Source organism: Neolamprologus brichardi, chromosome 1 (genome assembly GCF_056152115.1).
Source record: "Neolamprologus brichardi isolate AB-2024 chromosome 1, ASM5615211v1, whole genome shotgun sequence".
Taxonomy (NCBI): domain Eukaryota; kingdom Metazoa; phylum Chordata; class Actinopteri; order Cichliformes; family Cichlidae; genus Neolamprologus; species Neolamprologus brichardi.
In genome coordinates, this window is record NC_142104.1 from 40355028 (window position 1) to 40368299 (window position 13272).

General features: G+C 41.3%; 1 protein-coding gene across 1 annotated transcript in view; it reads left to right on the plus strand.

The window, feature by feature from the left end:
* Positions 1-3623: 3623 nt before the first annotated feature.
* Positions 3624-13272, plus strand: part of drd4b (dopamine receptor D4b) — a 19840-nt gene continuing 10191 nt past the window's right edge. Inside the window, exons 1-3 of the mRNA XM_087845106.1 lie at positions 3624-3953; positions 5486-5598; positions 8156-8748. Coding sequence (XP_087701232.1) covers positions 3705-3953; positions 5486-5598; positions 8156-8748 — 955 coding nt within the window. The 5' untranslated portion in view covers positions 3624-3704. The remainder of the gene's footprint in view (positions 3954-5485; positions 5599-8155; positions 8749-13272) is intronic.

Below are 13272 nucleotides of genomic sequence, written 5' to 3' on the forward strand. Positions count from 1 at the left end.
ATGCTAACAGCACATTTGAGTTACTCACCCCCTCCCTCCTGGCTCACAGCTTCTTCTTCTTCTTGGTTGGCAAACAATGTTAAGGAGCATTACCGCCCCCTGGCTCACAGCTCAGTGGACATTTAGATGAGAAAATATATATTTGACACATTTAAGGAAAATACTAATAAAATAAAAATAAACAAAATAAATGTTCCCTTTAGAATTTTTTTTGCTCTATAAAATAGTTGTTTTCTTTTAGAATCACTCATCTTAGCAGTAGGATTTACATGAAAAGAGAAACAAATTAAGTTTGAGTGAAAATGTACATTTTTTGCACTCTCTGGTCAACTGACTCAGTGAATCAAATTACTCAAAAAACCCGATTCACTTTGGTGAGTGACTCATTCAAACTCGATTCAGTAAAAATAATCAAATTTACCATCACTAGAGGACGCATTTGGAGCAGCCTGTCACCGATCCGTACCAGAACCCCGATCAGTACCACGCATGTGCAAAAGGTGTCTACTTTCGGTCGAAGCATTTTATGATAGTTACGGGTCAGAGTATCTGTTAAGATGTTAAGTATATCTTAAAATGTTTGCAATAATGAAACATTTCAGTATAATGTAGACAAAAAAAAAAAAAAAGTTAGTTATGGTTCAGCACTCCCCGATCCTTACTGCCCACGTGCAAAGACGGGACCATACTACCGTACCATACAAATGGGGTCTACCCGATCCGTACCACGCATGTGCAGAGGTTTTCTTCTTCTGTTTCGTTTAATGGCAGTTTACTCCCAAGTGTACAAGGATACAGCCACCTGCTGAGCGACTGAACGAACCCTGAAACTGTAAACTGAACTATCATCATTACAAATCGTGTTTCTCTATGTGTAAATTTGATTTAGTGATACTCGAGTGTGTTTATGCTTGTCTGTGCGGAGAGGATTGTTGGAATAGTGATGATGATGTTCGCTATCACTGTCAATTGTCAGTAAACACTTAATCTGGCTGCTGAATCTTCACGTGACACATTACTAAGTCAGTATTATTAACTCTGTAATTAGGCGCCATTCTTCTTATTTTACGTCGCTGGTGTTCAATCGGGGGAATTGAATTGTTCTCCGTTGAGGAGAAAAGCGTGAATTTGTTTGTATATGGAGGTATCCATTGTTTAAATGTCCCGGGCAGTCGAAAAAGAGGTGTCGAGAGGTGCTAACTGGGCGCTAACCGTGTCTCTTCAAATATATTAACTGTCGCAATGTTGGTAAAGAGAAGAAGTGACATAAGATTTGCACATGCGTGGTACCGATTGGGTTTCCAGTACAGATCGGGTAGTGACCAATGACTGCAGAAAACAGTCTTTGGTAGCGACACAGATGTCGAATTGGGACAGCCTTTGTCGCCTGGCTGTGATGTAATCTGCCCTCAAATGTGGCCTCCATCGTCACAGGACGATGCAGGACCTGAATTGGGACCAAGTCATTGATTGGGACATAGCATATGTAATTTCTTCTTCGTCTTCTTCTGTTTTCCTGGCAGTTGGCAACCCATTGAATTACAGCAGGTAGTTGTGCTGCCCTCTAGTGGAAGAGAATGTAATTGTGCTGCCCGTTACTAATCAGGTGGAAGCAGATAATCTTCAATGGCACACCTTTGTGCCGCACCACAGTCGTTTGGAAACACTGCCTTAAGCAGCCACATTTAGCAAGGGCCTGCTGCTGCTGGCTGGGACTGTTCATCACTGCAGTAGTGAATACACTGAATAATTTACAGGGTCTGGTTCATCATTCATGATATCATGTAACCCCAGCAAGATAATACCACCTATCAAAGTATCCAAAGAAATGTTCAGGAAACTTTAAGTGAAATGCTGTTACTGACCTGGTCATTTGTGTCCACATCAGTGAATAGAAGACACACCAGGTGTTATCTCAGTGAGTCAGTGTGTGATTTTACCAACAGCGATCACAGGATTTCCCATTTTGGCATAATCCAGTTCTACTTCCTCACTCTAACTTCAAAGATGCGCTACCCTTGAAGAGCAGCAGTGGAAAGCTTTTAATTATGAGACATTAAAGTATGGAATAGAGTATTCCTCTACTGATGCGTTTCCAGGACTTTCAGTTTCAATCTGAGAAACAGAAAATTCCTAAGAGCAGATAGTCTTTAAAGGCAGTGATGCAGGCAGCACTTCATTACACATGACTGTGAAGCTCATTCTGCTTCTCAGACTCTAGCAGAATGACTTCGGCATCAGTTCCAGTATCATGATGATGAACTGCTAATCAGGGCATATCCAATCAGTCATTCAGATATATGTCAGTTACCATATTCCTGAAATGTGTATTCAAGCATGAAAAATAGCAGAAAGAATGCCCAGCAATGGCATTAAGTATGTGCAGATATCAGTAATGGGAGCCTTCATGGTTCAAGCGCCACATAATCCACTAACAACGCTAATATTTACAGACTCTCAGCAGAGCCGCCACTGCTAAAATTAGTTTTCTGAAGCTTTTATTTTCATTTGCTCATTTCTAAGCCACATATTTGATCATCAACACACAAAACAAGTAAAATCCAACACTGCCAAAATGCCCATTAAGTACTTGAAATGCTCATCATGTGATGACCGCCATGTGATACCCGGTTAACCCAATTATATGACTTTAAATATAGTGCCAATATAGAGAGCTGCAGGCTTTTTTTGAGATGAAGAAGAAAATTATGAAAAAATAGGAGACTGCTGTTGATGTGAAACTAAAAGAAGCAGCTGAGATAAAACCATAAACAGTGCAACTATCTTCACATTACTATTTGTTTCTCATGTTGCAACCACATGTAGCACACTAGTGGCTCTATCTTATATATGTTGTACTTCATTTACCATAAATAAATGTTAAAACTGAGATTATTATTGTTAATAATATTTTGAAATTTGATTCCAGATTTGAGCAAAGTTGGGACGGGGGTATACACCTGTGTAGCATGTTTGGGTTATAACTGCAGCTTATTACAGCAAGTGTAGAGCGGAGCTTATAGGAGCGCAGTCTGTGTTTCACCACTTTGGTCTCACTTGTTGCTGACGTTTTCCTCCTCTTCCTGATTGGCTAGCTTTAAAACTACTTGAATACTTTTAGAAAAAAGATCGAGTTTAAATATGTGTTTGAAATATGTCTCATTGTTACTCAGTGTAGCAGAAAATATTATATAAACAATTAAAGAATGACTTCATGTAAAGTCTTTCCCATGTACTGATATTCAGGGCTGCAGTTTAGTGTAAGAAGTCTACATATGTGAGGAACAGCCGATTGCCACACTGTTTGCTGTCTCAGTCGAACCTGATTTGCCAACCTGCTGAGGCTGTTAACACATAAGCAGATTTATCCGGTTAAGCCGTTGCCTTCTGATTCGTCCACTTTGCACAGCTGCCCCTTCAGTAGCGAGCAATTATCAGAGAATCCACATTTGACAGTCAAATTTGAAGAAAGGGTTCCTAAGGGGTGGTAACGTGGTTACATCGAGCGGTGTGGCTTTGCGCATCGGTTTCAGTGCGCACACTGGGCGCCGTGGATGCGCGTCCACGGAGAACAACTTAGCCCGACTTCATCTGGAAACCTTCTGCTTTCCTTAACGGCTTATAGATGAAAACTACCCTGGAGGAAACTCTTCGTAGGACAAGGAGCCCGTCAGTCTGCGGCGCACGGCGCGACACCGGCGACCATGTCGGACAACTTCACGGATTTTAACAACGACACCCTGCCGGCGGCCGCCGTCACACATTTAAACTTCCCAGCTCTCATTTTCGGGATTTTCTTAATCATCGTCGTCACCTGTGGAAATGTGCTCGTGTGTATAAGCGTTTACTTGGAGAAAGCTTTAAAAACCACTACAAATTACTTTATAGTGAGTCTGGCATTTGCAGACCTGCTGCTGGCGGTGCTGGTTCTCCCTCTCTTCGTTTACGCAGAGGTAAGAGCCGTATTACCCAACAGGCTTATCAGGTCAGCATTTAGTACAGCATGCGTGCAGATGAGTCTGACTGTAACTCGAAGAAAGCGTCAGACAGAAGATAAGCAGGTATCTCTACATCTCCTGTATATTGTAGTTCAGATGCAACATTAACCAAGAGGAAATGAAAAAAAGATATAAAGACTGAAGACCGCACAGTGTGGCTTCAAGACTTCACAAAATCCAAGGCGCCCATAAGAACTTTAAAGGCCTGGAGACTACTAAGATAACGATAAATAGACGTAACCAAGACGTACAAACCACTGTGCAAAAATAGCAAAACTGGAAAAAAAACACATGCATGCTACAAAAAACGGTAAAATGCAAACTTTAGACTCCAAACACGTCTAAAATACCCTTAACCTCATAAGACCCAAACTCTTCCACAGCATGCATTTTTAATCTCTCTTTGCTATTTGGGCTGATTGGGACCTGATGAATGTAAAAACAAAGATTTTTTTTTTGTTATTTTACCTGATTTTTGTTTCTGAGTAAAATGAGAGCCACATATCAGGACATCGGTTTTAAATTTCAATAGAACAGTGTCAGTAAAACGTCCTCGTTAGTGGACATCAGGCCCTTGTAGAGCAAAATTTAGTATTTTGGTCTAGACAACCCAAAATGTGATGTCCACATATGTGGATGTCAGGAGGTTAAAGAAAAAAGCATGGAAACACAGAAAATAACAACTCCAAATATATGCACGCAGATGCAAAATAACAAAGATGCAAACAGAGATACAAAAGAAACTGCAGAATGACAAAATCAGCACATATATCGGTAAAATGATTACCAAAAGAAAATGGCAAAACGACTGCAAAAAGATGCAAAATGTGACGCTTCAGTTTCTAATAATGTGTGAGCCCTAAAGTACTAGTGGACAGAAAGCTGTTGTCTTGAATTCAGGTGTTTATTAATTATAACAATTCTGGAGGATTAACACTCTTAGCGCGGTAGCTAATTATACTCATCAGAAAAAGAGCATCATAAAACAGAGACGGCTGTTCGTCTTTCATCAGGATAAATAAAAATCGAGGGGAGACAGTGGGAGCTTTATTCTAGTGTTGAGAAAAGGTACGACCCATAATTCACAACATCTGCAGGCAAAAGACCAGGATGTAGCCTTGTCTTCAGTATCAGGAGCCACCTGCCTGCATGCTTGCCTGTCTAAATATAATAGAGACGCCCTGCTGAGGCTTCCCCTTAAATCCCCCTTAACTAGCTGCATTTGAGATCTTGTTATCTGTGCCAGTGGTCACAGCCAGTTAATCTTCACACCAGTGCTTTGTCCACATGCAGTCACTGGATTAGAAAGTCTGTCTGAAAGTTAACGCCTACTGTGCTCGCCGAAGAAATCAGAGGACAGAGTCATGCTTCATGCAGGAACGTTTGTGACCCACTCTGGCACAAAGACAAGAGGATTGGGAATATTTGCAGTGAGTTTCTGTTGACTCAAGGTTTGTGTGTTTTTGTGTTTGTTTATGTGTGTGCAGTTTCAGGGTGGAGTCTGGTCCTTAAACATGCTGATGTGTGATGGCCTGATGACCATGGATGTGATGCTGTGCACCGCATCAATATTTAACCTCTGTGCTATCAGTGTGGACAGGTATACCTCTTTACGTTGCTCCTACATGCTTGCTTTTACTGTCAAAGGCATTCGATGAAGATGAGTCTGAAACTAACAAAAACACAGCAGATACTGTGATTAATCCCTCGGCTGTTCTGGACACAAATACTTGCTACAAAGAAGAAAATGTAATATTAAAAAGGGAATTTCATCATATAGTTATTTCATTCAGATAACAGTGTAATCCAGATATGCTCCTCACATTTTGTTTCCTATAAAATAATTAAGTTCCAAACTAAAATTCAAGTTAAAACCAAGCATTAAAACGAATGTTTCGTGGACTTTCTGTATCACCACATCCACACTAAACTGAAATTTCTCTATTTTTAAAGGCCAATGTCAGGTTATTTCAGTCTGGTGAATTAACCATTAATATGTCTGTTGTAGCTTTATGGGTCATGCTAACTTTGCAACTTTGGTGATTTGGAAGAGAACTCATCATTTATGAGAGACTGCAGCTTTTCAAAAAGCCTGATTTACTATAAATCATTACAGCTAAAATAAAATGACAGAAAATATAGCTGCTTAGGACGGATATATTCGTTTGCGAAGTTAAATCAGTGTTGAGCCATGGGAGGTTGTAATGAATCAAAATTGTTTTTTGAATTCTCTCAAAGGCACAGCCACCACAAAATATTACTCTTGAGCACTGCAGCCAGTGAGTAAAGTCATCCTGAGTTCAGGATCACCATCAGGCCGGGGTCCTTCTGTGTGGAGTTTGCATGTTCTCCCCCGGTACTCCCACGTCTCCCACAGTCCAAAGACATGCAGTTAGTGGGGTTAGGTTAAATAGTTATCTGTGTTAGCCCTGCGACAGACTGGTGACCTGTCCAGGGTGCCTCACACCCTAAGACTGCTGGGATAGGCCAGAGGAAAAGCTGCGTGAAAACCTTACTCTGTTTAACATCAATTTTTTTAAATGAAATTTTCATAGAGGGGCTAAAAATTCTAACCCTGTGTTTGTCTAAATGTCAGCAGACAGTCATCCAAAGCCTTTAATAGACTGAGTTCACTTTACAAATGACTGTCAAAGCTCCCAGGTCTATCTTTTTATTTTAAACCTCCAAACAACGCTTAGGTACCCAGAGTGATCGATCAAGGTAAAAAGTATAACTTGACAGTAACTATGACTGAATTAGTCTCCGGAGTCTTTGCTCAGTGACACGAGGACAGAGAATTATTTTTGTAACTCAGAATAATTCAGCTTTGACACTGAAATTTACATTTTTAACCTTATACACAGTGTTGGGAAGGTTACTTTTAAAATGTATTCCATTACAGAATACAGAATACATGCCCCAAAATGTATTCTGTAACGCAATGAGAGTAACGTATTCTGAATACTTTGGATTACTTAATATATTATCATGCTGTTTACAACTACATGAATGTACTATTGCTGTGATTTATTACTGTTACTGAAGGTCCGCGGCTCCGAACCGTAGTAAAGGGACCTCTGGCTAATACGGTGGGTTCTGTGTCGGGCTCGTAGCCGAAAACTAGCTTTACTTTGTTGTCTGGGTCAACTTTGCTAGCAGAGACAGAGAGAGGCGTTGAAAGGCTGCTCCAACGGAACTTATTGTTTTTGGAGGAAAACACGAACACGGTGTACAGTCGAGTCTTAATAGCTTACTTACAACTGGGCTCGTCAGGCTCTCTTCTTGGCTGCAGTGGTTATTATTATATTTACATGCTTCCAGCTCCCGTTTTTTGCTCGATGACAGCTCGTACTTTTCCTTTTTCTCCCTCCCTCGCTCACAGACACATAACGTGTATGGCAGTCCATTCTCCCTGCAGCACGGACTACACTGCCTATGATGCTACATTCTTTAGAGCTATACCTGTAGCATTCTGCCTATTAGCTTAGCACAACAACAACAAAAAGGCCTCTCTCACCCAGGAAACACGCAGAGCGAGAGCATCACCCTGTAACCATGGCAACCGTAACGCTGCCGCCTGGAACAACAGAACGTAGCTGTCAAACAAAACCCAAACAGTCCTGACCCGCCACAATATGAAACAGGGAAGTACCGCCGTGTAATCCATTTATTTCAACAAAGTAACTGTATTCTAAATACCACCTTTTTAAACGGTAACTGTAACGGAATACAGTTACTCATATTTTGTATTTTAAATACGTAACGGCGGTACATGTATTCCGTTACTCCCCAACACTGCTTATACATTTGAAGTAACAGGAAATACTGAAATGAAAATCATGCAATATAAACTCTGAACAGCTGTGTTACTGTAAGAATAACAGTTTTTTCCAGTGTTGTGAACCAGGCTGAGACTTCCTGTCAGAAGTGGACAAAAGCTAAATGTTTCCTAGGACAAAGTTTAGATTATTTTACTTCTGTTACTTACCAAAAGACTATTTACCAGTATTTAATGTATTTAATGATAGCTTTACTAAAAATGATTAGACAATCAAATTTGGACTACACATAGACTACGAATGGAAGCCAAAATGCTTCCAAGCGCTCGAGATCATGATGTTAAACATATCCTTGTGAACGCTTCTTTCTTTCTGCAGGTTTATTGCCGTGTCCATTCCACTAAACTACAACCGCAAACATGTGGACCATCGTCAGCGCATCCTGCTATCTGCCACCTGGCTGCTGGCCTTAGCAGTGGCCTCGCCTGTCATATTTGGCATCAACAACGTACCTAACCGTGATCCCACAGAGTGTAAATTGGAGGACAACAACTATGTGGTGTATTCCTCAGTCTGCTCCTTCTTCATTCCTTGCCCCATCATGGTCCTGCTCTACTTTGGGGTTTTCCGCGGGCTGCGTCGCTGGGAGGAGACCCGTAAGGCCAAACTACGAAGCAGCATCGAGGCCTGCAGGAAGCTGCAGCACGCTGCCATCACCACGACCCTCGCCCCACTGCCAGGCACCATCCCTGGCCCTCTGCCCATGCCTCTGCCCAGGATTATTGAGAGAGATCTAGCCCAGTCTCGCATGGATGATTCTGGCGACTACATACAACAGGAGATTCCTTATCCACGGCAGTACAGAGAGAACTCGGTGCCTACGCTGACCTTCAGCCAGCAGCAAATGAAGACGAGAGCCAAGCTCAACAGCAGGGAGAGGAAAGCTATGAAGGTCCTGCCTGTCGTAGTAGGTGAGTGCCTTTATTGGTGAGCCAGCAGCACCCGAGGACCGTTAGTGTTAGTGTGATAACCTGCACTGTAGGATTTGATCTGTAGCTCCTCTGCCTGCTGTCGAAACACGTTGACCTAAGTGTTCCTGTTATTTCTAGCAGGCTTTTCGCTGTCGCTCGGTTTACGTTCATTCATCTGTTCAATCATTCACATCAATGATTCGAGTCGACAGGAGGTTTGTGTTGTGATCGCTAAAAAGGGAGACGAATCAGAGTTTCCTGAGCTCATTTCCTGTTGGTCAGCTGGCATCAGAAACGTTTTGGGAAAAGCAGAAAGCAGCGTGTCACAGTTCTCTTATGGTGCCTCCGTCCAAGCACACACGAGCTGCGCTGCAACCTCAGAGGCTGCAAATGAAGCTGACATAATTCTGGTGTAAGCCGAAAAGCCTCAAGTATAAATGAAATCAAGTTAAAACTGATTTAGGACACTTTCTCATGGGGAGTATGACCCTTAATACAAGTGTAACAGCGAACTAGGTTTTATAATCTTTCTAATCTAATATAAATTGGCTGAATGTTGCTGTTGAACACTGTCCATCAAACGAAAGCCCGTCCAGGGCTTGGTTTATATTTTTATGTATCTCTTCTAACAACATGGATCTTTTCCTATTATGTGGCTGAGCTTCCATAGTTACTCAATTACAGCTTGTTGGACAAAGATACTGAAACACAGAAAACTGCTGTTTCTTCTCATTTTGGTTACACAAACAAGCTTGTATTGTGCAATTCAAATGTGGAGCTGCAGACTGGAGCAGTGCGAATGCTGGAAGAGAGCGAGGCTGATGGCAGACGTGGACAAGATGACACATTTTAATTGTTCTACTTTTACAGTAACTTATTAAAATGTGTTTCTTATCTTGTTGTAGCCAGCTTGAGGTTATTTTTAAAGTACAGACAGAAACTGATTCAGTCTTTCATAGTGAAGGCTCCGTTTTTTATAACTAATAACAGAGGCGGAGGCAGACATTTGATACACCTGGGGCTTAGCCCTAAAGGGTAGTATGCATGTGGGATTGGGGGGGTGTTTGTTTATAGGCTCTGTTTTGAGTTTTGTTCAAAAAAGAATGACTTCATATAGCGAAAAATATTTATCACTGATCCAGAATTAAGACAGGACTACAACAGTTCAAAATCAGGACTACTTAGGACTTAACCAAGAAAGACCCAGAATCAAAACTAGATGATAGTAGCACTGAAAATCATCATAGACCTGCACTACACTTATTTTTTAATTCTACCAAAGTCCACTATTTAGATTCAGAAACGTTTATATAATTATTTAGCCTTGTTGTGCAAACAAGCTGCAGAACTTAATAAATATAGAATTTGAAAAATAACAAACCTAAAAAGAAACACGAGGTACGAGATACATGAGTCCCTATGATACGGTGATACTTTTGGTAAACAACCATTTGACTAACATGTGTGTCTCTCCCTCTCTCCCCCTCTCTGTTCCTCTCTCCCTCTCTGTTCCTCTCTCCCTCTCTCTGTTCCCCTCTCTCTCTCTCCCTCTCTGTTCCTCTCTCCCCCTCTCTCTCCCTCTCTGTTCCTCTCTCTCCCTCTCTGTTTCTCTCCCTCTCTCCCTCTCTGTTCCTCTCTCTCCCTCTCTCCCTCTCTGTTCCTCTCTCTCTCCCTCTCTGTTTCTCTCCCTCTCTGTTCCTCTCTCTCTCCCTCTCTGTTCCTCTCTCTCTCCCTCTCTGTTTCTCTCCCTCTCTCCCTCTCTGTTCCTCTCTCTCCCTCTCTGTTTCTCTCTCTCCCTCTCTGTTCCTCTCTCTCTCCCTCTCTGTTCCTCTCTCTCTCCCTCTCTGTTCCTCTCTCTCCCTCTCTGTTTCTCTCTCTCCCTCTCTGTTCCTCTCTCTCTCCCTCTCTGTTCCTCTCTCTCTCCCTCTCTCGCCACACTTATGGAGCTCCACAATTCTGTTCCTGGTGTTTTGGTTGACATCTCTTGATTTTCCCATGTCACAGAAACAGCCTCTGTGTTTTGCCTTATATGCATCCACAGCTGTGCCACCAATTTACTCACATGGACTCTACTAACCAATCAGAAGCTTCTTCAGCTCAGAATGGAATCCTCTGGAGTTTTCTTATTAATTAACAATAAACTTAGTGTATATGTACTCCTACATTTGATGAAAGTGATAAAAAATAGACAGCTCTGTCTCTCTTTATTCTGACATTTAACTAATTCAAAAGATATTTCAATATTTATTTATCCAAAACAAAACAAGTTTACTCTCAATTGATGTTGTACAGTAAAAAAATGTTCTTGTGTTTTCCATAAAGTGTATGTAAATATCTGGTTTAAACTGTGAATATACTGCTGTGTATTGAAACTCCTCTTGTTTTGCATAGAAATATACTGAACAACCAGTGTTGGGACTAACGCGTTATTAAGTAACGCGTTACAGTAACTACGTTATTATTGTGGTAACGAGCACGGTAACTAGTTATTATGCCAAAATCAGGAACGCGTTAGTCGTTACTGGGATTTAGATAGGGTCGTTACTCGTTACTTCGTGTGGTGGCTATCGCGGAGCTTCCACAGATTCTGTAACATTAGCAAGTGGTGGAGGCAGCAGGTGGATGAGGGAAAGTGGACGCAGAAGGAAAAGAGACCCGAGGCGGCCGCCGGTCCAAGTGTGAACTGAACTTCAGGTAAGAAGTTATGACCTGCAGTCTATCTGGGTCAGATATAAACCAAGTTTAGGTGGAGTTTATTTTCGTTATGCTAACTTTTTCCGTACTGCGTACTAGCTAGCATGACAGAGTTTCTATACAGCTGGGTGGGTGCTATGAAGTTAATGATGTTGAACTTTATTTTGTTCATAAGTTATTAGAGTTGCCAACCGTCCCGTCTGGTATTCAGAGAAAATATGACGCGTTTCTTATTGAGGTGAAAAAGAACAGTTTGTCCCGTAATTCAGCTACAATGAAAAATACACAAAGCTGGAGTTTTTCTGTGTCTTTGCTGCACAGCTGCCTCTTCTTCTCTCATTCTTCCCCTCCCTCTCCCGTTTCTACTTCAATCATGAAACTGATCAATGATCAGCTGATCGGCTCTCTTGTTTGTTTATCGCCCACTTTGCGCCAGAAAGAAACCAGCCTATTTCGCGTTAAACAACAGCAGCACGTTTAAGCTTGATCAGCTGTTGTTAAAATTTATTTAATATTAATTTCTAGTATCAGCTGATGTTTGCTGGAGCCACAGCTGCAAAAAAGCTGCTGGTCATGATGTCGGTTTGTTTATCTGGTGAGAGGGAAACATGAAGATGAAACCAGGAGATGTCCTTACTGAATCATCAGAGCTGAACAGGTGATGGAGAAACAGGTTTACCTTTTAGGTGACATAAATGAGTTGAAGGGAAGTTATGAACTGTTTCTGAGAGACAGATAACCCCAGGATCCTTTTTTAGGTAGTTGACAGCTGGTAACTGTGCAGGTGCGGATCTAGCAAAGTTTTGCCAGGGGGGCCAGGTAGGGCATTAACAAGGAGAGGGGGGCACAAAGAAATACTTTTCTTTCTTATTCTCATTTAAAATGTCTCGCTTTTAAAAAATAATTATCTGAATCTTACAACAAAGCATTGATAGATTGATGCATATATACCATCAAAACAGTGAACATCACTGTCACAACAGCGTTTGTTTTCATTCAAAGGCTTTATGATTTTTCCTATAATGTCAGGCCGGTCTCTAGTCAAAATGCCCGGGCCGATTTTTTGTCCCAGTCCAGCCCTGTATGCAGCTCATCTGCAGTCTGGTGTTACCTACATCTTCCTATTCAGAAGGCAGAATTTCTGAGTTCTGAGTACAATCAAAGCACCACGACTGCAGTTTTTGTGTTGGATGTAAAAGGCGCACATGACGCTGTGACGTAGTCTAGAATCATGGCAGCAGTCAATGACGGTCCAGGCGTGGGATTTCTCTCGTGGAAATATGCACATTATCTTTTCCTTTCTATTGGTAGGTGGCACAGTGCACTTGTGGCAAGTAAGCAAGCTAGAAGACTGGCAAAGTTATGGAAGCAACACATTAACAAGAGAATTCTGAGTAAAACCAAAGTTACTTTCCCTAGTAACTAGTTACTTTGAAAGTAACGAGTAACTTGAAGTAACTGAGTTACTTTTGATAGAAGTAACTAGTAATGTAACTAAGTTACTATTTTAAAGTAACTTACCCAACACTGTGAACAACATACAAAACATAATATATAAAATAACATCTACCTGAGTTTTTTCTTTGAAAGAAGCTCCTTATGTCCATTCTTGTAAATCTTGATTTATTTAGCCATGGAGGGAAACAACTGAAAATATGAAATAAACACATGTAAGCTGAGACTCTCTAAAGAAACAACATTGTTGTTGTTCCGCTTTTCATTTCGCCGTTTGTTGATTCACTCGAAGAGAAAGTAACGTAATATGGGTCAAGTGATCAGTTTGTTATCAATCTTTCGTGATTCACCGTCATATTTACATTATTTGTACAG